The 26708-nt window shown below is 46.0% G+C and overlaps 1 protein-coding gene across 3 annotated transcripts in view; it reads right to left on the minus strand.

Annotated features, from left to right (window-relative positions):
- The window catches only part of NEK1 (NIMA related kinase 1), a 1042157-nt gene that overhangs the window by 185885 nt on the left and 829564 nt on the right, over positions 1-26708 (minus strand). For all 3 annotated transcript variants that reach the window (XM_078677052.1, XM_078677050.1, XM_078677051.1), the window contains one exon: positions 16661-16758. In XM_078677052.1, coding sequence (XP_078533178.1) covers positions 16661-16758 — 98 coding nt within the window. The remainder of the gene's footprint in view (positions 1-16660; positions 16759-26708) is intronic.

Raw genomic sequence — 26708 nt, forward strand, 5'->3', positions numbered from 1 at the left:
AACCTCCTCCGACGCCGCGTGAAGCCCAGGGACCGTAGGGTATGGGGCTGGACGCGGCGCCCGCGACTCCGTTGGAGCCGCGTGGGTGGTGTCACCCGAACCCCCGGCCGCATCGCGCGAGCGTCGGGGGGAGTCCGGGACCTCTCGCGGCACGGGACCGACTGCTGGAGTTCGAGTCGCCTGCGGGACCGCTCCCACCTGCCTTTCGAAGAGAGGGCCCGGCAGCAGGCCTTGTCGTCGTGGTCGACGCCGAGACAAGATAAACACACGCGGTGAGGATCCGTGACCGACATCAGGCGGTCGCAATCATCGCAGTGCTTAAAGCCGGGCATCCCTACGGCACCGTTCGGAGTCGAAAGACTTCGAGAAACAATCAAAAGTGATCAAAAAAGTTAGTCAAAAAATGACTAGGGTTACTGCTTTTTCCAGATCTGCGCTTGCTGGCGCGGAAAAAAGAAGAACTGACGTCAGCACGCGGAGGCGGCGTCTAAGTACTCCGACAACGTCATCACGGCGCCCACGACGGACGCGGAGCCGCAGACGACGCCTACCGACGCGCAAGGGTACTGCTACGCAAAAATTTCCGGATCCAGTCTGACGCCTGGGGATATTCTAAGGTAAGGAATCTAGTACTAACGTGTCTCTTTCAGATTGCCACATTTAACTAGTCTGTAAGTCTTTGGTATATGGTTGAGAAAGTGCACCCAGGCCATATGCTACAGTGGCCGGGCAAACTTGCCTTCAGGTCTACCCTGTGTAGCCCAACTGCTGTTGGGTAAACCCTGTAATACAACCTTTCAAAGTGACCATTTTTGACAGTAGAAAACCTTCCTTTAAATATTAATAAATCATCCCTTTATGCCTTGCAGTCCAAAAGTTAAAGTGCATTATATTTAAAAGTAGGGCATGTAGAAAATTCATGTTACAAAGTCCCAACAATGACAACGCTAAAAAAACTATTTTCACTGTCCTATGCCTAGTTTTTCTATATGAAAAAGCAGAGTACAGGTTAAAATACTAATATTGCACCCTAGGTAATGAAACCAGACAGACAAGTAATTAGTTATTTGTATTAGTTATTAATATTAATGAAAAGTAACTTTTAGAAAGTTACCCTTTACCTGACTGAACTGTCAGAGGGCTACTTTGCATAATGCTCTGCCAGCTCTCAACCTGTGCTTAGACTTGAATAGGTGTGAAACAGGTGTGAACTGGCTTCCATGATCAAACAACTGATTAGGCAAAGATGACTTCAGTGAACTCCAGAGGAAATTCAGAGTGAGGACTGTGGGCATGCTGTCACACCACACTGTCAAATCCTGCTTGGCAGGTCTGTTGAGTCACATGCAACACTTGGGGCACACTTGATATGGACAAAACAGGATGCCAAGACAATTCTTGTGGGTCCTCTGTCTGTGTGCCAAAAGACCCTGCGTTTGTCCTACCAGACATCGGTCTCTGGGTTAGTTGTGGATACAGTGCCTGCTTCAAACCACCCAGCCTTCAAAGCCCAAGTTTAGTGTGGACAAATACTTTCGCCATCAGGGAAAAATGCCCTGACACATGACATTTTAAGCTTGTTTACAATAAGGCAAACAGGAAAAAGGTAGGTAGGTCAGGACCTGGCAACTTCCACCCCATTGGTTAGGGAGGGGCAAGGAGGCACGCCAACCCACTAGCTAGTGCCAAGCATAAATGTGACACCCCTGGCATCCTCTTCAGAACACTTTCTGGACCTGTTACCGGAGACCTACGAAAATTACTAAAGGGCTGAACCTGCTCCTTCCCTCTTGGGCCAAAGACAAAAAAAAAAGCGGAGTCCAGGGCTGACCTCCAGTGTATATACAAGTTGCAAGAAGCCTTTACCTGGAAATATCCAGCTGACCAGTGGCAACTGGACCCTGGTGTTGGGCTCTGCCTGACAGCCTCTGAGTCTAGTGTCTGGGGGCACTAGAAGCAATCTCCTGAGGCTGATTGGGACTTAAAAGACTAAGGGCCTGATTAAGATCTTGGCGGATGGGACACACTGTCACAAATGTGGCGGATATCCTGTCCGCCGTATTACAATTCTATTACATCCTATGGAACTTGTAATACTTGCGGACGGGATAGTCGTCACGTTTGTGACGAAGTTCATCGGGGTCCGGTAACAGAGGGATCACGCAGGTTCGAAGCGGATGCCTAGCGTCCAGGGCGGTGTGCCAATTCGCTATCACCCCCCTCCCCAGACCTATGGTGCTCACATCGTTTGCACCAATTAATAAACTCGGTTCTGCTCCATTGTGGAGGACTCCAGACAGAGTGTCAGAGTGTTTTTACATTTTTTAACACTAGTAACCTCAGGTTAGGGTGGGCGTTAGCAAGCCCATACCGCCGGGGTTCATCACTACACTTCACTGGTCCTGACGAATGCCTGTCTAACCGCTCCCACATAGGCAGAAACATGTTGACCACACTTCATGGATAATATTGGACATTTAATTCTGGTCCATTATCCTACACCTTTTTATTTATGTCCAATTGGCAAAACTAATAAATTACCTTTTTTGACACAATTTGGACATTTTTAACTTATTTCACACTTCACTATTCACTGAACCAGCTCCGCAGTAAACTGGCATTGCAGCACACTCCTGGTGGGGCCCTATGATGAAGCATGTCACCAACTAGGTTGGTGAGTGAGGGCTTTTAGAACAACCTGAATTGTTTTTCTCACAGGTATTCGGTACCGTGAGTGTCGCTACATGCTTGCTCTTTCCAAAACTTTTACTGGTATTACGCTCCTTTGTTGATTTTTTTAAGAATCCTATCCACCATGACTTGTAATCAGGCCTTAAGTCAGAAGATAACATCTTTGACCAGGACAAATCTGGTGGGTGTATCAAACTCATGCTCCTTACAGTCGGCCTCAGCGCTAAGGCGGAGGAGCGTCGCCCCACTGCTCTCCGAACAGTTGAAAGAGGAAAAATAAAATGATAGCGCAACATTATTATCATTTTATTTTTCCTACTGCAGTGGCTCAGTTGGTGAAGTCTGAGAAGAGCTGGGCCCTGTGATGCCAGAGCACAGCAGAGGGAGGAGTGGTGGGCACTCTCTAAGTGCGCATGAAGCTTTGGCTAGCTGTCTCGGGCTGGCCAAAGAACCATGCGCTATTTGCATGTTCCCCACCCAGGCTGTGGAGAACATGCCCAGGCTCCCACTGCCTTGGCACCGAAACACGGCGCTCAGACCAATCACAACGCTGCGTTGTGATTGGCTGTGGGGAAACTGGGAGTCTGGGTGCTTCTTGCTGCTGGACTCGAGGATGATGAAGAGGACAGGGTAGAGGAAGCAGCCGACGCAATTCCAGGTAAGTGTGTTGTTTAAAAAAAATCTTTTTCGGGGGGAGGAGCTTAGCGCGCACCCAAGATGGTCGCGTGAGCTCAGAGCTCCCGGACCTTCGCCACCTCCACCGATCATCCTGCACCTTATCCTGATTTAGACGACGGGCTTTTGTGGACGAGACCTTGCTGATCAATTATCCGTTTCCGAATTACGATTTGGCCCCCGGAAACCGCAGATATGGACTTTTGATCATTTTTGGCCTGCTCCGTGGTACTGCCCCGGGCTTGCTTCTTCTGCCAGCCGGGTGGTAATTGAATAACATCGGCCCATGCGAGTCTCCCTTGCCCGGTCTTCTACTTTCAGTTTCGATTCTGGTGGTTTGCCCTCATTGACTTTGCCTTGGTCACATTGGTCTCCTGCTTCTTTCTACTACCAAGTTATCGTTTGGCGATCCGGACTTTCACTGCTCTTGACTAGTGGCTGGCCCTCGACCTATTCTCCGCTTTATTGCGGGCGCATCGAGTGTGGCCATTTTTACCAGGTCTCAGAATACCCTCCGGGGCGCACGACCTAAAATGGCCACCAAGCCCGGGGTGGAGAGACGCAAGACCAGACCGGCAACTCGGGGAGGTCCTGTGCAGTCCAACGTTATGGATCGCTATACCCTCACAAAGGGCTCTCCGAGTGGCATAACCAAACCCCGGGCCAACTTTGGGGATGAATCCCTGCTGGGTGAAGATCCGTCGTTGAAAGACGTCATGGGCGCCATTGCTGGGATGAAGGCCGCGCTGGGACAGCAGTATGAGGCCCTGACCCACAAGCTGGACACGGTTGCTATAGATGTTACCCTGATTAGGGCGGACCTCGCAAAGACTAACGAGAAGGTCAAATCCCTTGATCTGAAGACATCTAGTCTTGTCGCCGACGTCTCTGAATTACAGACGGAGGTCGGTAATCTGAGATCCGCCCGTGACCACCTCTCTCGACGCTTGGACGATTTTGAAGGCCGCGCACGACGGAACAACGTCCGGTTGGTCGGTGTCCCGGAGAAGACGGAATCGTCAGCAGTAGACCTACTGGTGGAGGACCTTGTCCTGAATCATCTAGCGCCCAAGGGACTGAGCAAGTTTTTTACAGTGGAACGGGCCCACCGAATCCCGGGTGGCCCGCCCAAGCTGGGAGCTTCTCCGCGCCCCATCATTGCGCGGATCTTTAACTTTCGCGACAGAGATGCGATCCTGCAGGCTTCCCGCACATCGGGCCCTACGGAATATGAAAACGCCGCGGTCAGCTTCTACCCGGACTTCACCCAACAGGTTCAGAAGCAGCGATTGGGATTTCAGGGGGTGAAGAAGAGACTGAGGGACAGAGACATGAAATATGCCATGCTTTTCCCGGCTCGGTTGCGGGTGGTCTACAATGATAGAACATTTTTCTTTGACCATCCTGGAGCGGCTGGTGACTGGTTGGACTCGTTGCCCCCGGGACGAGGGCAATTTGATCATTCGGAACACTCCGGTGGAGCGGAGGGCGGCCCGATGGAGCAAGAATAGGGAGCGCAGCGGCTCCTGGACCAACGTATTGACTTTCGGCAGTGGTTTGACGTTATGCTACTATTGTTCGCTACTGTGTTGTCTTAATGGGGTGTGGGTGGGAGTCGGTGAGTCTTCCTCCTCTGGGGTTCTTTTCGTAGATTAGTTGTATGTTAGGGCGACAGGCACACTGCAAGTTGGGGTGGCTCTTGAGTCTTACGCAGGGGTGCGGGGTGGGGGTATGATGTTGTTTTGGGGGGTTGGAGGGTTTTGGTTTGTGTTTCTCTGTTTTATTCAAGGCATAGTGCTGTTGATCTTCTGTGTTGCTGTGTCGCGGCTGGTGTGGGGGGGGGACCTGGGATGGATTCTGGGATGGGGTATAGGGGACTACGTGTACTGTGTTGGAACGTAAATGGGTTGGGTGACAGAGTTAAACGAGGGGTGGTTTTACAGTTGCTACGACGCTTGTCTCCGGATGTTGTTTTGCTTCAAGAAACGCACTTGCTTGGTAATACGTGCCACGCCATGAATAGGCGTGGCTACCGTCTCACGGCACACTCAGGTTTCACTTCTGGCTCTAGAGGGGTGGGCATTCTGGTTCGGACCTCCCTCCCTCTTGCCGTTGACGACATCATACTTGATGATAGGGGGCGATATGCCGCCATTGTGGGACGCTGGGAGGGGAGGGTGATTACTTTGCTCTCGGTCTACATACCCCCAGGCCTTCAAACTACGACCTATGCTGATCTGGGAAAAGTGATCCTGGGAGTCCCCGAGGGTTTGCTTGTAGTAGGGGGGATTTCAACTCAGTGGTGTCTGGGATGTATGATCGTTACCCTCCCCGTGTACTCGCTAAGTCTCAATCCTGGCTAGGGGACTTCCTGGAGGCGCTGGGGCTGACCGATTGCTGGCGCTTACATCATCCTGGGCAACAGCAGTTTACTTTTCACTCTGGGGCCCATGGCAGCCTTTCGAGATTGGATTATGTTTTGATGCCCTCCTCCCAGGCCTCCCTCATAGGTGAGGTGAAACATCTTGCCAGGGGTATTTCGGATCACTCCCCACTATGGTTGGTTGTGAATGCACGTCTGGGATCGGAAGGTCGGGTTGCCCCGATCAACCCATGGTACCTCCGTGATCCTAACATTAGACTGGAACTACTTAAAGCGATCGATCATTATTTTGCGGAAAATGTGGGTTCAGTATCCTCTTCTGTCTCTTTGTGGGAGGCGTATAAAGCTGTCATTCGGGGACAGGCCCTCTCATCGATTGGCAATGTTAAGAGATGTAAGCGTGAGGAGGTTGTCCGTCTTGAGACTGAACTTACCATTCTTGAGGGAGAATTGGATTCTGTGGTTTCCCCTGAGAGGCTGCACTTGTTGGATCTGAAACAGCATGAATATAGAGCACTAGTGACTGACGCAGCGAAGGAGATGGGTCGTGAACAGCAGGGGCGTCTGTATGATGTGGGAGATAAGGCTGGGAAATTGCTTGCTTGGTTGGATAGGAGAGAATGCGCGAGTCGAGTTGTTCCTGTCATAGTTGATTTGAATGGTGACAGTATCACTGACCCTGCTGGAATCGTTGTGCGGTTTGCCGATTATTTTCGGGTGGTGTACTCCCCTATGTCCGATAGACCTGAACATGACTCCCACTTGCTTCTACGCAATATCTCGCTGCCCTGCTTGTCTGACCCGGAGCGGGATCTGCTGGAGGCCCCGCCCACGGTTGATGAAATTGCGACCGCTATCCGCTCGATTCGCTCCGGGAAGGTCTCGGGCCCTAATGGACTCCCCATCAAGCTTTACAAGCTCCGTCCGGATGTACTGGCGCTGTATCTGCGATCGATGTTCTTGGAATCACTGGAGAAAGGGTCTCTTCCCCCCGATCAGAGATTGGCCTCCATAGTGGTTATCCATAAGGAGGGAAAGCCGCGTGACCGCTGCGAATCTTTCAGACCCATTTCTCTGATTAATGCTGAACCCAAAATCCTGGCCAAAGTTCTTGCTACTCGTTTGGTGTCTGTTATAGGTGATCTTGTTCACCCGGACCAGTCCGGATTTATACCACATCGCAATACGGCACTTAATCTTCGGCGCCTGCATGGCGTCCTTGCGCGAGCGGGGACTCTGTGGGAGTCGGCCATCTTGGCGTCTCTAGACGCCACCATGGCGTTTGATACGCTTGAATGGCCTTATCTTTGGGCGGTCCTCTCTAAATTCGGTTTTGGGCCCACTTTTATCCGTTGGGTACAGTTGCTTTATGCTGACCCTTTAGCCCAGGTAGTGGTGAATGGGCGTGTTTCGACCTCCTTTGCGCTTGGTAGGGGTACGCGTCAGGGCTGTCCTCTGTCCCCACTTTTGTTTGCCCTTGCTTTGGAGCCACTGGCGGCTTGGTTGAGATGGGAACCATCCTTGAAAGGTATTAGATGGTCTCCGGAATTTGAAGACCGTATATCTCTGTATGCAGATGATATACTCTTGTACCTTACGTCGCCCCGGAAGTCGTTGATCGTCCTTTTCGACGTTTTGACTTCTTTCCGTAAGAATTCCGGTTTGGTCATTAATTGGTCAAAGTCTTGTGTTTATGTTCTCTCTGGCGATGCTCCCCTCCTGCCACGTGGATGTCCTATTTCGGTGGTGCTTGAGGGATTCAAGTATCTGGGAATCTTTATTACCCTAGACCCCACGCTTCGTTATGAGCGCAATTTGTTGCCCCCTCTCCGACGCCTTCGGGCTGATATAGAGACGTGGAGAAAACTCCCTCTCTCTCCTTTGGGAAGAGCGGCGTTGTTTAAGATGATGTCACTCCCCCGATTTCTTTATGCGCTTCAAAACACGCTTGACGTCGTACCAGCCGGTTATTTCCGGGAGATTGAAAGTTTACAGCGACAATTGATATGGGGGGGCCGTTCTCGTATTGCCCTTTCGAAGCTCACGCTCCCTTGGTACGATGGCGGCATCACACTCCCGGACATCCGTCGCTATTATTGGGCCTCTCAGTTAGGGGCCATCAACCGCTGCGCATATGCTCATTCACTAAACCCGGCCTTTGCAATGGATAAATGGTTACTACCCGGTGGCGATTACAATAGGGCTTTATACGCGAAGTGGGCCGGCGGATCTCTTACGGGTCCCACTAATGCAGCGGTGCAGGTGTGGTATCGGGCTACGGCGGCCACGGGATGGGCTGACAGGCTGACCCGTGCTACTCCACTCTATGCTTCGGAAAAGCTTGGCTCCCTTTGGCAGTCGAAGGGATTCGATCGGTGGGACATGATTGGGATCAGCAGGGTCGATGATGTGTGGATCAAGGGTAGGGTCAAGACGTTTGAGGAATTGAAAGTTGAGTATGGGATGAATGACAAAGAATCCTTTAGATATGCGCAAGTCCGGCACGCAATCTTGTCTGTTTGTCCCCTAGGCTCGGACGTGCCGGAAGCATCCCCGCTTGAAGATCGGATACTGGATGGGCATGTCCCTGATAGCACGATCTCGCTCATCTGTAAAAAATTGATTAATACCAGGATTGATCTATTGGATGGCCTTCGAGGGTTGTGGACCAATGATGGTCTGGAACTCGATGATGAAGAATGGCAGGCTGCGATCTCTTCCCCAAAAGAGGTGGCTATTCCGGCACGCCTTCGGTTTGTCCAACTCAAAATTCTGCATAGGGTGTATGTAACTGGTCCGCGTCTTGTGCGCATGGGGTTCTCGGCGGATGGATTGTGCAGGCGTGGCTGCGGTATGGTGGCCACATTTCTCCATATTATTTGGGAATGTACTGCTGTGCTGCGCTATTGGAATCGAGTGCATGATGTAATGAGTGAGGTCACAGGTGTGCGGCTAATGCCTGAAGCGCGGAGGTGTTTGTTGAATGTCTGGGAGCCGAATGACTACAACCTGGCGCAGCTTCGATGGGGGACCTTGGGTAACATGGTTGCCAAGCGTGACATTGCCCAGCTATGGGGCGCCCAGAGGCCTCCGACAGTCCTGGTGTGGAAACAAAACATGGATTGGTGCATGTTTCGAGAAAAAACAGTATATGTATCCCGTGGCAGGCCTGGCAAATGGGGGAAAGTTTGGACTCAGTGGAACACGTACCGTGGAGATATATGTGCTCCCCCCATATCGGACTGTAATACTGATTTATCTTCCTCCCAACCTGATGTTTCCTCCGCAGGAATATAGATGCTTTGTGTACTTCTGGTTTCCTTTCCCCCCCTCCCCCCGATTTATTGTTTGCAATGATATCTGCTTTAATTCTGTACACCCCCCCCTCGGGCCGAATGGTGACACATTTCTATTGTAATGCCTTGTCTTGTTTTGTTTCTTTGTTTCCTTGTGTTTAAATTCAATAAAAAGTTTCACAAAAAAACCCACATCCCCCCTGCCCCACCTCTCGCTACTGGTTGGCCTCATATCTTGTCTAGAACCAGGTTTACCATGAACATTAATTATTATTGCTTTTCAACGCAATTTTGACTTAAAAGTTTAAAAATTATTCTCTCTAGTTACTCTCATTGCATGTTTGTCATTTTGGTGGTGTTTTGTTATTAAATTTTACTCAATTCCAATTTGGTCTAGAATTTTTATTACCAGGCATTTTGACTTTAACACTGTTTTAGTACTGTGTAAATAGTTTACAAATTGCTCTAAGTTAAGCCTGTCAGTGCTATAGTTACCAGGAAGGTTGAGCTCAGTTTAACTTAGTGTCTTTGTAGGTTCACCCTTACGAAAGTTGTGATTATGCTTTGAGGGGGGCACTTGCCCACTCCAAATAATAATCCAATTTCTTACAACATGTTACGTTGATACAGAGGTTATCCTGGATATACTATACAGAATATTAAATGCAAACACACGCCTAACCTGATAAATCAGGTAGACTACTAGCCAGACTAGTCAGATATTAAAGTAAATATCCCACCAATCATCACCATTCGAGACAGAAAATGTCACATTCTTCACTATCTACATGCTTTCATCGAATAGTGTTCAGCTTTATATATAAAACTGAGACTATGGCTCTGACAAAGCCATAAATATTTTCCTTGACTTGATTAATCTCCCAAGTGTAGACTTTGAATACAAGGAGACGTTCGATCACCCTATAACAGTACAATAGAGGAGGAAAGCTATCTTCAGTTTACCAGATGGGTTTTACCGTACATACCCTAAAATACTGATATCCAAATTGCTGGTATTATAGAAGGTTGCACTTGAAGTAGGCCATCTCCTGAAGGCTACTCGTGAAGCTCTGTTTTTCTCGCTGCTTAAACCTTCATTCAACGTCACTTCACCAACTCTCCATTTTGAACAAAAGTCATATATTACTCAGCAAAATACTAGCCAGGGTTCTACTCCGCTGTATGTTAAAATGAGTTCATACTGATCAGGAATGGTGTTATACTGGTTGCAGTACTTCTCTGAATATCTTACGTCTATCTCATGTAATAGAGATCATTCCTTCTGTGAATATCGGACGTCTATTACATGTACTAGAGCTCATAAATATTTCCACAACAGAAACAAAACAAGGACGTGCACTATACCCAATATTATTTGCCCTAGCGGTGGAACCTTTGACTGAAGCATTGAGAAGTGGCAAGGCGTGGGCCCTTACTCTGGTAGACAGAGTCCACTGGATTTTCCACTACGCAGCTCATATGATAATATATATGAAAGATTGCAGAGGGAACCTTAAGTCAATATTTATGATATTAAATATGATGGACGGGCTAGCAGGACTAAAGATTAACTGGAGCAAATCTAGTCTATTCCCTGTAGTTAAAAATCCTCCTCCTCCCCACATTCAAGCTTAAACAGGAATACCTGGTAAGAGCATGGAAACCAAACACATTGCACTACCTAGGTATAAAAGTATACTACACAGATATACCAGATGGGCATTTAGAATCAACACTTGCTAGACTACAACCTCAAACAGATTTTTGCAGTGATATTGCCGAGATTACTTTACCACTTCACAAACCTACCTGTGGCTGATCCTAGAGCCCCATTCAAAGAATTAGATTAGAGTGCTTCGAAACCTGGTTTGGGGACAGGGAAGAGAAGAGTTGCACTTACAAAACTTAAGGTGAAATGGGTGCCCCGGGTATGGAGTTATACTATTTAGCTGCACAGCAACAATCGCTTACTAAATGGCTTGATGGCACTCTATCCATGAGACTGGGCTTGCTTTGGCTATAAAGCAGGACAGTAGGCTGTTCAATATATTGATACAGAAGGACAAACCTCTGCTTACATTTCCTCATGTAGTTCTCCACTGTTGGCAGGAAGCACATAACAGATCTCATGGAAGGACACTATACACTGTCAATTCCACTGAAATGTCTTCCCAAAAACTGTGGGTACTGTAAAATAAAGGACCAAAAACCATGGGAGGAAGTGGAAATACTTACTGAGGGAAATTTGGTTGTAAATGGGCAGCTACAATCTAAAGCATTAATTAAGGACTACTATGGCTCTCATAAAGGGCAGTTTCTGATGTACAATGGTCAAATTAGCATTAGTACAAAAATTGAATAATAGTGAGCGAGATCCATATACACAAGATTGCGCACAAACAATCTACAGCATGCAAAATGGTAGGCAGTTGATATCCTGGATGTACAGGTCACAACTGGAAGCCAGGAAAGACCCCCCAACTAAACTGAGAAATAAAATAGAAAAATGGTTTGAACAGGAGGTGCTTAAATGATGAAGAATAGACTTCCATTGTAGTTTATCCACAGACAGTCTCTAAGAACGCTAGGTCCACAAATATTCAGTTCTACGTAATACATAGAGCATACCTGGAAACCAGTATGCTGCACAAAATCTACATAGGTGTAATGCCTAAATGATGGTCTAGCAAATACTTTGGGTTGCCCTACCAAAGCAGACTATTGGCAATATGATTTTCCTCTCACGGATGAAGACTACCAGGACCTCAAGTTTGCTGAGAGTAACATAATGAGTCTGTTACCCTGACCTCCCTCTCGTAGAGTATCATTCAGATTCTTACACTTATCTATGCCTTTAGAAGAGCAAATTATTACCATGTAATGGAATCAAGCTCTGCTTCCTCCCACATAAAGTGATGGCAATGTGAGCTCCAGGAATGGGCTGAAGCAGAGTATCTTTTACTGCATAAAGAAGAAATTCAGCATTTGAATAATTTATTGGAAATGATGATCTACTCATTCATTTGATGGGAAGGGGGTCCCCCATTTCAAATATATACTGTGCAAGCATATATTGATGAACAATAATATATAATTTACTAACAGTTTTGATGACCTGGCTGAACACTGCCTCCACACCAGACATCGCCATTGCCATCCCGGAAGGATACAAGATCACGCGCAGGCACTGCACCAACGGAACAGGAGGAGGAATCGCCATCGTCCACAGGAACACCCTCAGAGTATCGACCAACACCGACGACACCCTCAGCACCGCCGAACACATGCACTTCCAGATCCACACCGATCCCAACACCACCCTCAGAGGAACCCTCATCTACAGATCCCCCCGGAACCCGACCACAGTTCAGCGACTCCATCGCCGACTTGTCAGCACGCACGCCCTCGCCTCCACAGATTACATCCTCCTAGGAGACCTGAACTTTCATCTCGAGAACAACAACGACACCAACTCCACTGCCTTGCTCGACAACCTCGCCAACCTCGGACTCAGACAGCTCGTGACAACACCCACCCACACCGTCGGCCACACGCTCTACCCCATCTTCACCGCAAGTCCCCATGTCTCCTTCAACCGCACCACCGAACCCCACTGGACCGACTACCACTGCATCCACTTCACCTTCAGGAAGCCCACCACGCACCATCGCAACCAACTGCTGCCCCGACGATGCTGGAGCAAAGTCACCGAGGCTCAGCTCACCACCACTCTCGCCAAGAACCCACCCGCCGACTCCACCGACCCCGCCGCCCGCAATCTCAGACAATGGATCGACGACCGCGCCAGCACCCTCGCCCAATACACCCTCCAACAGCCGCACCAGTAAGAAAGCCACCTGGTTCACTAAGGACCTCCAGGCCTCCAAAAGACTATGCCAAAAACGGGAGAAGAACTGGCTCCGCGAACGATCACCGGACAGCTACACAGCCCACAAGAACACCACCCGCAGCCATCACCAACTCATCAGAGCCGCCAGGAGGGCCTCATTCAAGGACCGCCTTGACAACAACGCACACAATAGTAAGGAGCTCTTTAACATCGTGAAGGAACTCTCCAACCCCAGCTCCAATGTCAACAACATCCCGCCTTCGGAAGACCTATGCGACTCACTGGCTACCTTTTTCCAAGATCACTGAAATAAACAACAGCTTCAACGCCACGACCGCACCGACGACTACCACCCCCACCACCACCACACGCACCAACCATCTACTCTCCTGGACAAGCGTCATCGACAAGGACACCAGCGAGATCATAAAGACCATCCACTCCGGCTCACCGCTAGACCCATGCCCCAACACATCTTTAACAAAGCCAGCACATCCATCGCACCCCATCTCAGCAAGGCCATCAACATCTCCTTCGGGACAGCAACCTTTCCGGAAAGCTGGAAACACGCAGAGATCAACGCCTTACTCAAGAAACCAAAGGCGGACCCCAAGGACCTCAAGTACTTCTGGCCCATCTCCCTCCGCGCATTTCCGGCTAAGGTCACCAAGAAAATCGTCAACAAACAGCTGACCCGCTACCTCGAAGACAACAACATCCTGAACCCATCTCAGTCCGGTTTCCGCAGCAACCATAGCACTGAAACCGCCCTCATCGCCGCCACAGATGACATCAGGACCTTGCTAGACAACAGAGAAACAGCAGCCCTCATCCTCCTGGACCGGTCAGCCGACTTCGACACGGTCTGCCACCGCACCCTACGCACACGCCTACACGACGCCGGAATCCAAGGGAAGGCCCTGGATTGGACCACATCCTTCCTCCCCGGCAGAACTCAGAGCTTCCGCCTCCCCACCTTCTACTCCAATGCCACCAAGATCATCTGCGGCGTACCCCAGGGCTCGTCCCTCAGCCCGATGCTGTTCAATATCTACATGGCACCCCTCGCCCACGTCGCCCGTCAACACGACCTCAGCATCATCTCCTACGCCGACGACACCGAGCTGATCATCTCCCTAATCAAGGACCCCCACACAGCCAAAACCAACCTCCACGAAGGAATGAAGGCCGTCGCCGACTGGATGAGGAACAGCGAACTGAAGCTGAACTTGGACAAGACGGAGGTCCTCATCCTTGGGTCCACCCCTTCGGCCTGGGACGTCTCCTGGTGGCCGACCACACTGGGAACTGCTCCGACACCCACCGACCTCGCACGCAACCTAGGGGTCATCCTCGACTTCACCCTCACCATGACTAAGCAGGTCAACACCGTCTCCTCCTCCTGCTTCAATATCCTCCGAATGCTACGTAGGATCTTCAAGTGGATCCCCACTGAAACAAGAAGAACAGTCACCCAGGCCCTCATCACCAGCAGGCTGGACTACGGTAATGCCCTCTACTCAGGAGCATCGACCAAGCTACTGAGACGGCTGTAACGCATCCAGAACACCTCGGCATGTCTGATCGTCGACATCCCCCACCGCAGTCACATCACTCCCCACCTGAGAGACCTACACTGGCTCCCCGTCAACAAGAGGATAAGCTTCAAGCTCCTCATCCTCGCACACAAAAAAGCCCTCCACGACACCGGCCCAGGGTTCCTCAACAGACTATTCCACTTCTACACCCCCACCCGCAAGCTCCGCTCTGCCGACCTCGCCCTGGCCGCTGTCCCCCACATCCGAAGAACGACAGCCAGAGGCAGATCCTTCTCCTACCCCTACCTCACCGCCAAGACCTGGAACACCTTCCCCACCAACCTAGGGCAGACCCAAGACCTACTGGCCTTCAGAAGACTACTCAAGACCTGGCTCTTCGGTCAGTAGCGCCCGTCCCCCGTCCCCCCCCATCCAGCGCCTTCAGACCCTCACAGGTATGTAGTGCGCTCTACAAATGCCCTGATTGATTGATTGACTGATTGATTGATTGATGAATATATGCTGAATACTTCCTCACATCCAAGTATAACCTATGCTTGTATAGATTGTAGACTTGAAAACATTCTAATATGAAGTACTGGAAAGTAAAATGAATTATCCTAAAAATCAGCAAATATGGCTTGAAGTGCCTAATATTACAGTCATTGACCTCATTCCGACTGGACTGGTAATGCTGAAAGTAACGTGTATAAAATTACCACACAGATTTGGCAATATTTTTCACACAAATTTCAGAAGACAAAACAGAGTAAAACTGCATTAGTCCCAGTTTTGTCGCTCCTAATTGGGGAAAATGTACAGTTACCATGTTATACCTCATTCCAAACGAAGGAGTTCATAATGATGTGGTAATACCAGGAGAAACCAACCTGGTGGTATCAGTAGTTTCTTGTGCAGTATGACCCCATCATTATACCAAAGATTCAGAATGATAAGTTGAGTAAAAAAATGAAGCTTTCATACAAGATTTTAAGCCTGAAAATTATGCATATCTTTCTCCTTTTACATTTGACAACGCTAATAGGCCATTGAGCCAGTCTTCCACAGAAGGAGAGTGATTTGATGTTCAATGTTTAAGGATAATTTTTTTAAGCAACCAAAAAAGCACAATACAGCCAGCGTGTTGACCATGTGTTAAGGGAAATAGAACCACTCAGAGGATACCAGTTTGGTTCTCAACTAATAACTATGGGGGGTTATTTAGTGTATGGCAAATGCAGCACTTGCGCCAAAAATTGGCAACTGTCCGGTCTGCACTATTTAGAGTGTAAAGCCTAGTATGCAATCCAAATAGGGTAATAGGAACATCTGCAATTTTTGCTGATTGTCTGGCAGCTGTCCAACTTTAAATAACCAAAATGAACCAAAGGTTCTTAATCATACTTATGGACCCTATCATTTGACCTAAAAATTAAGCCAAACCTAGCTCCACAATTTGGACTATTTTCCAGTATAATTTGAAAAACTGATTTTGCTCAAAGAATTTAAAGATTAATAGCTTTACAAAAGTGCGGACAATCGAGAAACTTTGAAAACTGGACCAATATCTTTCAACCTGGCTCAAAAAATTGCTTTGAGAAAAGCTTGGTTTAGAATCGACATTTCCTCATAATGTGAAGCATGCTAATACTGTGCATGGTCATGTCACAAACAAAATAATTTTTAATAATATGGCAGGAGATAGATATCAAATATGATAAAATGAGTTGCAGAAGTTATGAAGTCTTGTACATTCTACAGTTTTAATTTCAGATTTAAACATTAGACACTCAGACACCACAGAGCTATGCAGTCACACATCTTTGATCAAGCAACTACCTGCTTACATCAAGGACTTTGCTCATTTTCAATGCTGGGTTATACCTCAAAGGTTTCAATGTCCCCACCGACTGATAATTTATCAAAATTGTTTATTAACTCCAATACTTAAATACCTATTATACAGATTATGCTTAACCACCAACAGGTTATCTGCATTAAAAAGTGTTTAAAACTCTCTATGACCATACTTGAACCTCTGTAGAGGATCGCAGCAAGGAAAAACAGCCTAACGTTCTTTGATTGGCTAAAAAGAAAGGACAACAAATTACATCCTCTGATATCCTTCTTCTATTGAAAACAGAAGACATCAATTAAAAGAATGAAGATGGGTAGATTTGGAAAGCGAAAGGAGTGGTGGTAGAATGAATTGTAAAATCCCACCGACCTGTTTCTGCTTCATGCTGCCTTTGATCATTTTGAATGGCTTCATCTTCAGCATCTTTTTTCTGTTCCTCTTCTACTTGGATAGAGCCATCTGTTGGGCTATTACGAAATAACAAAAATATGAAAACCTTAACAGGGAGAAAAACATCCTTTCAAAATCAATGTATCACGCAAGAGTTAAACTATGTAAAAGGAAATAGTAGATCACACTGAAACTGTGAATTCCTGCAATTAGTGAGCCAAACAAATGTATTAAAGACAGTTGAATAACGATAAAAGTCTACTAAGGCTGAAGCCAAGTTTATAGTTGTTTTCCGAAAACAGGTCAGTGAAAGCTAGAGATGAAGACTGTAAAGGGTGTTCTAGAGCACAGTCACAGGTACTTTCTTTGGTGAGCATTCTCTGTGAAGCACAAATCTGTAAAATATTTCAAGGTGTCAGTAGGTGGGATGGAGAGAACAAACTGAAAGACAAAGCAAAAAACAGGGGGTGTAAGAATAGATAACTTTGTCAGCGGTCAAGATTTGAACTGGCAAAGCATTGGAAAAATAGATTCCCATCTTTTTTCCAACTACCAGCCTGGCCGCTGCTTTAATGAATTGGAGTTGGTAAAAATTTACCCATATGGACATTATTACCATAGTTGTTAAGGTACGGAACTATTACATTAACTACCTGAAAGCAGTACTCTGAATCAAGGAAACAAAAAACACAGTAAAACCTTCAGGAACTAGTTACTGTTGTTACGTGCACTTCCAAGGTGAGCTTTTCATACAGGAAAATTCCAAGACTTTGTACTGTCTCGGCAGAACCAGAGCAAATGCCAACAAGCAAAAGCCCATCAACTGCGTTCCATAAGGAAGATAATATGTGATTTATAACAGCTTATGTCTTTGCTGGGTTTAATTTCAATATATTTGCAGACTTCCACCAATGTACAGTGGCCAGATAGGTGGCCATGTGAACTCCTGTGTTCTTCAGAATACAAATCAATTATACTGATCCAGAGTTGAGTGTCAGGTGCATAAGTGTAAAACTTTCTTCATAGCGTGTGCAGCAGATTAGCAAATAGTGTCATGAACATTTAAAAAAAAAAAAGGGGGAAACAGTAGCCCACTAAGAGACACAGCATTTATGTCTGCTTCATCACAAGTGAACTGTGATAATGCAACATTTTCATATCTACTAGGCAGAAAGGAAAGAAGATTTTCATATCTACTAGGCAGAAAGGAAAGAAGCCAATCTAGTACTATAACTGGGTAACAAATATGTTACACGGTCTGCGGGAGTCCTACGGGAGCCTGGTGCTTACCTCGTAACAACAGCCAAATGACGGGTTGTAGACAGGTGGTTTCCTGCTGTGTGCGAGCGCCATGTCGGCACGGTGCTCCAACATCTGCATTTCTAGGCAGGTCCGCTGGGGGGCTTACGCAGGGACTTGGCGCAAGGGCAAGTATTGTCAAGGCCCTTTTTAAAGCCCTGAGAGAGGTTTCAAGAAAGTGCAAGAATCCAAGTTTTATTTAAAGCTTTGACTAAATCCATCAGGCGGATTTCCCCATCTAGGTCAAGAGTTCATTTCTTGTTCCTGTACCTATACATGTTCACTCCCTCTTTACCAGTTATTGCACTGTAAACGCAAAGGAAGTGTCTGCCAGTGGGTTCTTCACACCCTTGAATTTCTTTCTGTCTGTTCTTGCTAGACCTACTTGGAGTGTTATTTAGTTCTATACCTGTATTTTCTCTTTTTGTTTCTTCTGGTCTGTAGGCGCTCAACTACCAGCCGTTTAAATATCTAAATTGAAGGTTTTTTGTGTGCAGTGCTTTTTCCTCTTTCAAGATGTGTGGTTTATTTTGGAGCCACGCTTCAGACAATGTGAACTAAATTAAATGTCTGAAGTCATAGCTGCTGGAAGGGATTGCCTTTAAAGTCAATAATAATGCATATTTTAACAAGGGTCTGGGGCTTAGAAGTCATAGATTATTTTCAAAATGTTCTCTATCTAAGGAATAAGAGCAAAAATTGCCGAAGTCCAAGGATCAAGGTGTCCCCAATAAATATATAGTGGTAGGTGTTTCCTATCAACTGGGACAACAAAATAGATCATAGAGCTATTTAACAACGTACACAGATGGTTAAGCAATAGCAGCTCCAACATCTTGGGCTAGATTAGCAGGGGAGGGGCCAGCTGAAGAGTCTGATGCGAGTGATTAAGCCAGAATCTTGGCGACTTCCTGTGTGCCAAGGGAACAAAGGATGTTAACATGGGGATGGTTCCAGACGTCAGAGAAGGCGGTAAAAAGTCCTTTCAGACAAGGACAATTTTCAGATGTATTGGGCAATCAATAACACTTATAGAAATATTTTAAAAAAGATTATTGTTTAGTTTTTGTGAGGGGGATTGGGAGGTAGTCTGTGGATCCTGAAGGCTTTGTGGATTAATGAAATCACTGAAAAAACAACTGTAATATAAGGGTTAAGGGGACAATCTTTACCGACCTCAAGTCCACACCCCCACTTGGAACAGTAGTAACAACAAAGAAGAAACTAGGAGGTCTGTTAAATGAAGGAGAAGTGACCACGAGAAATTGACACACACTACTATCACAACTAACGGTGAGGGTCCATCAGTGATGAAAGAGTCCTATCAGCCCACCCATTTGGCGGAACCTCGTCATCTAGGACCTTATCAGCAGGTGCTCATATGGCCAAGCTCCAATGTACTTGCTTGGTACCAACAGTTCCCGTGCTGAAAGAAGATGAGTCCTCACTGCGAGTGGTACTGATAGGGTGCAGTGCTCAAGAGAAAAGTGCGTGGTTAAAATGGCGGTCAAGGTAGAAAAAATATTTTTATTGGTATCTCCCTGGACGTCAGATTAAAACAGATGTGGCAACAGTGTGACAATATCACTGTCAGGTAAGCATCTAGAAATTAGGCCAACATGTTTCTGCCTTTCATGTATAGTTTTACAGGCATTCGTCAGGGCCAAGCTGTAAAATCGGCTACTGCAACATCTATTGAGTTCTCTATATAGAAAAATTAATTAAGAAAACAAAACAAACTATATGGCATGGTTGTGATGGTAAGTTAAGTCATGTGGCTAGGTCAGCCACCCTACCGTCTCTGGTAAAACAACCATGCAGAGTTCAATCCTTTCCTGCGAAGAAATGAAGAGAGAAAGAAAAGACTGATATTGCATACATTGTACAAACTTAGGTATCAAAATGGTGTGGAGGTCAAATTCTCGTGGTATTACTACACTTCTAGCGACTGCTTTAGTGAGAGCCAGTCAGAAACATGACTAAGAAAAAAGTCAAAATCAGATAATCTGAGAAATAATATGATATTTTAAAGAGAATAACAACTCACCCAGCACTGTGTGGGAGTCAAGCCTCACCTCACCCGGCAACGGCTCGGATAGAGAGGCCCCGCTCTGTGAAACATACGGAGAAAGACAATTTCGACATTGATAAATGTCAAACTCAATGTATGTAATGATATCAAAAGATAATCATAAAACTTGGTTTTTAATTTTTCTGGCTTCAAGTCCCAACTCTTCGACGGCATAAAGAAGGTGAGTTCGCCCTCGACTGTGGTATACGATATTTAATACCTCGGATCAAGAAATGCTGATAGACAGCAGCTTTAAAGTAGAATGCATTGGCTAGCAATTTTTCAAATTTCAAAAAGAAACTCCCGGCCTAGTTGTAATATCAGCCCAGGGGGGGGTTGTGTGGGGGGGAGAGAGGGAGGGGAAGGGACATGCAGTGCTCTGCCACCTCCGTCTATTTAATGCCAGTTAAATGATGCAGGGAGTATACTTCTCTCAGTCACCTATAACTGGAGATGTAGTTAAAATAAAGGAAATGTACCCGCATACACGTAAACTACAGCACAAGGACCAGAGCTGCAAAGGGATTACCTTACCTGTCCGTCGGTACCTCCGAGTGTGACCGGAACCGATGGGGAGGCCCCGACGGACAGGAAGCTAGGAGCTTAAATACCCACATCAATTGGGTAATGAGACGCTGATGATCTGCACCTGCGAGACAGTGGAGGCGTCTACGCAGTGCGCATCTGTCGTCGCATTGCATAACGTGAGAGAAGTGTCACTAACTCACGCATGCGCATGGAAATCGGAGCTCGGAGCCGTCATGCCCAGAACACCCAACTAGCGCTGCTGCGCGCATGCGGCGGTGTGTAGAAAAACGCACACACTTTGACGCATGCGCGGTGAACGTGTACATGCAACACTCCATATCTCAGTTGAGAGGGAGGAGAACGCGCCTGCGAGGAAACAGAGACACTACCAAGAACAGTCTCGGTCGAGCTGTGTGTCTCGGCAACCAAGCACTGACTGCATAGTCGTCTATGTTAAAAGACTATAATGTAGCTCCAAAGTGGCTACTCAGTTGGGGGAATGAAGACATAATGGTGATGGCTCTAATACATTCCTTCGTACAGCTGTTGTGAATCGAGTGAGTGCAAAATGGGGGGTTAATGTGACCAATGGTGTCATATATACTCTAACCAGGCGTGTAACTGCCTAGTATAGTGTTAAATCAAGGATGTGTATACACTATTTATCTGTGGATAATTTGTTTCAGATAATAGCCACCTTTAGTGTTACATAGAATAAAGCACCTTCAAAACAACTACCAGAGATGGTATATTATGAAATGGTCTCAGTGTAAAATTCGTTAATGTGAACCTACTCTTAGTTAATTCAAATAAGAGTGTAGAAGAAGTATTGTCTGCGTCCTAACCCTATGTCAAAGGGCTCCAGGTTTATGTATATAGGTTCATAAGAACGTAAATAAAGTATATGGGATGAACCCAGGCAAAAAGTGTGGTTCATCTGTAAATGAACACATACTAGTTCAATATGGAATCACAGCATTGCCATCAATGTTGTTGGATAGATGTATTTCATAGTGAGATCCAAGGTATGTTGTCAATTTAGACCCAGGACGTCTGTCTTGAGCTTGTGAATCCAACGTTGCTCTCTAAAGAATAGAAAATGTGACACATCCGTACGAGGTCACTACCCGTGCGGAGGATGTGCAGTCTGTCCCCAAACCTGCAAAACTTTGACAGTAGATATAGGGACAGAAAGACCGTGGCGCTTAAATACCCACACTAACTGTAACTCAGATAAATTGATTTACATGATAACATGCCCCTGTAAATTGATTTACATAGGTCACACCACCAGGAAGATCAAGCTTCGTATAAGCGAGCATAAGAGCACCATCCGGTGCAACAAACAATCCACCCGCCTTACGAATCATTTCCTGACTCAAAAACACAAGGCTGATGAAATGAAATGGGTTGTCTTAGAGCGACCATTTATTCCACCACACGTCACGGATGTGTCACATTTTCTATTCTTTAGAGAGCAACGTTGGATTCACAAGCTCAAGACAGACGTCCTGGGTCTGAATGACAACATACCTTGGATCTCACTATGAAATACATCTATCCAACAACATTGATGGCAATGCTGTGATTCCATATTGAACTAGTATGTGTTCATTTACAGATGAACCACACTTTTTGCCTGGGTTCATCCCATATACTTTATTTACGTTCTTATGAACCTATATACATAAACCTGGAGCCCTTTGACATAGGGTTAGGACGCAGACAATACTTCTTCTACACTCTTATTTGAATTAACTAAGAGTAGGTTCACATTAACGAATTTTACACTGAGACCATTTCATAATATACCATCTCTGGTAGTTGTTTTGAAGGTGGCTTTATTCTATGTAACACTAAAGGTGGCTATTATCTGAAACAAATTATCCACAGATAAATAGTGTATACACATCCTTGATTTAACACTATACTAGGCAGTTACACGCCTGGTTAGAGTATATATGACACCATTGGTCACATTAACCCCCCATTTTGCACTCACTCGATTCACAACAGCTGTACGAAGGAATGTATTAGAGCCATCACCATTATGTCTTCATTCCCCCAACTGAGTAGCCACTTTGGAGCTACATTATAGTCTTTTAACATAGACGACTATGCAGTCAGTGCTTGGTTGCCGAGACACACAGCTCGACCGAGACTGTTCTTGGTAGTGTCTCTGTTTCCTCGCAGGCGCGTTCTCCTCCCTCTCAACTGAGATATGGAGTGTTGCATGTACACGTCCACCGCGCATGCGTCAAAGTGTGTGCGTTTTTCTACACACCGCCGCATGCGCGCAGCAGCGCTAGTTGGGTGTTCTGGGCATGACGGCTCCGAGCTCCGATTTCCATGCGCATGCGTGAGTTAGTGACACTTCTCTCACGTTATGCAATGCGACGACAGATGCGCACTGCGTAGACGCCTCCACTGTCTCGCAGGTGCAGATCATCAGCGTCTCATTACCCAATTGATGTGGGTATTTAAGCTCCTAGCTTCCTGTCCGTCGGCGCCTCCCCATCGGTTCCGGTCACACTCGGAGGTACCGACGGACAGGTAAGGTAATCCCTTTGCAGCTCTGGTCCTTGTGCTGTAGTTTACGTGTATGCCGGTACATTTCCTTTATTTTAACTACATCTCCAGTTATAGGTGACTGAGAGAAGTATACTCCTTGCATCATTTAACTGGCATTAAATAGACGGAGGTGGCAGAGCACTGCATGTCCCTTCCCCTCCCTCTCTCCCCCCCACACAACCCCCCCCTGGGCTGATATTACAACTAGGCCGGGAGTTTCTTTTTGAAATTTGAAAAATTGCTAGCCAATGCATTCTACTTTAAAGCTGCTGTCTATCAGCATTTCTTGATCCGAGGTATTAAATATCGTATACCACAGTCGAGGGCGAACTCACCTTCTTTATGCCGTCGAAGAGTTGGGACTTGAAGCCAGAAAAATTAAAAACCAAGTTTTATGATTATCTTTAGATATCATTACATACATTGAGTTTGACATTTATCAATGTCGAAATTGTCTTTCTCCGTATGTTTCACAGAGCGGGGCCTCTCTATCCGAGCCGTTGCCGGGTGAGGTGAGGCTGGACTCCCACACAGTGCTGGGTGAGTTGTTATTCTCTTTAAAATATCATATTATTTCTCAGATTATCTGATTTTTACTTTTTTCTTAGTCATGTTTCTGACTGGCTCTCACTAAAGCAGTCGCTAGAAGTGTAGTAATACCACGAGAATTTGACCTCCACACCATTTTGATACCTAAGTTTGTACAATGTATGCAATATCAGTCTTTTCTTTCTCTCTTCATTTCTTCGCAGGAAAGGATTGAACTCTGCATGGTTGTTTTACCAGAGACGGTAGGGTGGCTGACCTAGCCACATGACTTAACTTACCATCACAACCATGCCATATAGTTTGTTTTGTTTTCTTAATTAATTTTTCTATATAGAGAACACAATAGATGTTGCAGTAGCCGATTTTACAGCTTGGCCCTGACGAATGCCTGTAAAACTATACATGAAAGGCAGAAACATGTTGGCCTAATTTCTAGATGCTTACCTGACAGTGATATTGTCACACTGTTGCCACATCTGTTTTAATCTGACGTCCAGGGAGATACCAATAAAAATATTTTTTCTACCTTGACCGCCATTTTAACCATGCACTTTTCTCTTGAGCACTGCACCCTATCAGTACCACTCGCAGTGAGGACTCATCTTCTTTCAGCACGGGAACTGTTGGTACCAAGCAAGTACATTGGAGCTTGGCCATATGAGCACCTGCTGATAAGGTCCTAGATGACGAGGTTCCGCCAAATGGGTGGGCTGATAGGACTCTTTCATCAATGATGGACCCTCACCGTTAGTTGTGATAGTAGTGTGTGTCAATTTCTCGTGGTCACTTCTCCTTCATTTAACAGACCTCCTAGTTTCTTCTTTGTTGTTACTACTGATTAATGAAATCAGACATTTTTTTAAAGTGTTCTTTAACCATATTCAGGGTGTGAGCAATGCATTATACTATATGTTTTAGCTGCTTTTAAGACCAGGGTGGACTCTTATTGTTTCATTTGCTACATAATGTGCATCATTTTTCTCTCTGCACTATGGGTTTCCAATTTTAAATTGTGCCCTTCTTAAGAAAACTAGAAAACATGAACATAAGCAACAGGTTGAACTTGAAGGTCTAATTATAAAGGCACTAACCAACTGAATACTGTTGTGAGGACAAAACTGAAAACAAACAAGTTAGTTTCTTGGTCAGAAGAAGAAACTTTAGTTAGACAATTCTGTGACTCCATATTTACGTCGTCCTGAAAAACAGTTACCATCAGTTGTTTCCACTTCGTAGTATGGAATAGAAACTTTATATCACTTGTAGGAAGGCTACAGCTCATCCCTTATATGTAATGGTTCAGTGGTCAGATTAGGTAACTAGAACAAATGTTGAATAATAAAATTGCTAGTGCCAAAAATAGAATTGAGTAAATGACGTTCCGGATGGGTAGATACAGAAATCTGAAGTTGTAAACTTAGCATAGATAGACTGATTAAGAAAGATCCAGCATTAAATCAAAGATTACGTTTACGCAAAAATAGAACAGGTTATGGATTAACATAAGACAAAGAAAATAAAACAAATCAATCAGTTTGCCAACAGGTGTGTAATAATCAAATACAATATTGAGAAACAATTTATTCAGCACATTCTTAGGTAGACCCACAGCAGAAGTGACATCAGAGCTACAAAACCTCACCCTGTGCAGGTGGCAGTTTCTTTCTTTACTATGTCAGTGCACTTGGACGCGGAACTCAATAACTGGTCAGATGTGACAGTGTGCAGATCTCTAGATTGTACACTCCACCAGAACATGATCTAGAAACCTTTATATGTATAGAAAAGGGAGGTGGCAGGAAATCTGCGGTTAGAGTATCCACTACAAGTAGCAATACCGAAGGTTATTAACTTGTTCTGATGGATACTTCTAATTGCAGAGTCCTCACCTTGTGAATAGATACTAAAGAATTAACTCAGCAGGCTGTGGGGCTGTCTGATGGCTCGTAACAGGAAATCCTGCAGGATAGATTGGGCAAAATGCTCTTCCCGCTGGACCTGGCTTTCCAGACAGAGGGTGCTTTGTGAATGTGTGAACTGACGCCCACATATCCTAGCAAATGTCCAAGACGGCCCACCACAGCGATAGCAGCCTTTGCTCTCTTGGAATGCACATGGAATTCACATGTAATCCTCCCAAAGGCTGTTTCTTGGCCAGTCCATAACAGATCTTGATTCACAAAAATTGGGGATGGTTCTTTTCTGAACCACTTTTACATTTTCACCCCAGAGAATCCCAAAAAGAGCTGATTGTCCACACAATGTTTCTTGGTGCGATCAATGTAGAAGCTCAAAGCTATCTTGGGTTCAAGACAATGAAGTCTCTCTCCCTCTTAGGACAGATGAGGAAGGGTGAAGAAAATTGGTAGTGTGATAGACTGTACTATGTGGAAGGGTGTGACAACCTTCAGACTGGAAAAAAGTTTGTACACTGCAGCTGGAAAGACATTGCTTGTAACACGCTCATGCGAAGTGCTGACGTGATCGCTATGAGGATTGTAGTTTTCAGTGCCAGCAGACATAAGAAACTCTTATGCATTGGTTTAAAGGGGGCACATGTGAGGAAAGAGAGAACCACATTTCAGTTTCACAGCAGCATCACAAATGGTGTTGGCAGGAACCTATAAGTCAGCCCTTTCAAAATACACATCACAACAGGTGATCTAAAGAGAAGTGGCTAATCACGTCGTCGCAAGAAGGCCAAAAGGACTGATAAGTACTTCTCCAAGAGACCTGCATAAACAGTCATGGTAGAGGAAAGTCTGGCTGACAAGTTGACCCCAACTATTTCGGGAGGAAGATCTGAAGACACCAACTGTCGCTGTTCACTCTCCATGCATGGAAGAGCATTGAGGTGGAAGTTTTGTAGGCTCGGATGCAGGACCCTGCCCTGCTGCTGCGACAGGAGATCCTCCCAAAGGGGCAACTGATTGGAAGACAATGTTCATGGCCAGAGGTTTTGGGTAACAAATGTGTATATGTGATTGACACTCTGCACACCTTAAAGGA

The sequence above is a fragment of the Lissotriton helveticus genome, chromosome 2_1 (assembly GCF_964261635.1).
Source record: "Lissotriton helveticus chromosome 2_1, aLisHel1.1, whole genome shotgun sequence".
NCBI classification, from domain to species: Eukaryota; Metazoa; Chordata; class Amphibia; order Caudata; family Salamandridae; genus Lissotriton; species Lissotriton helveticus.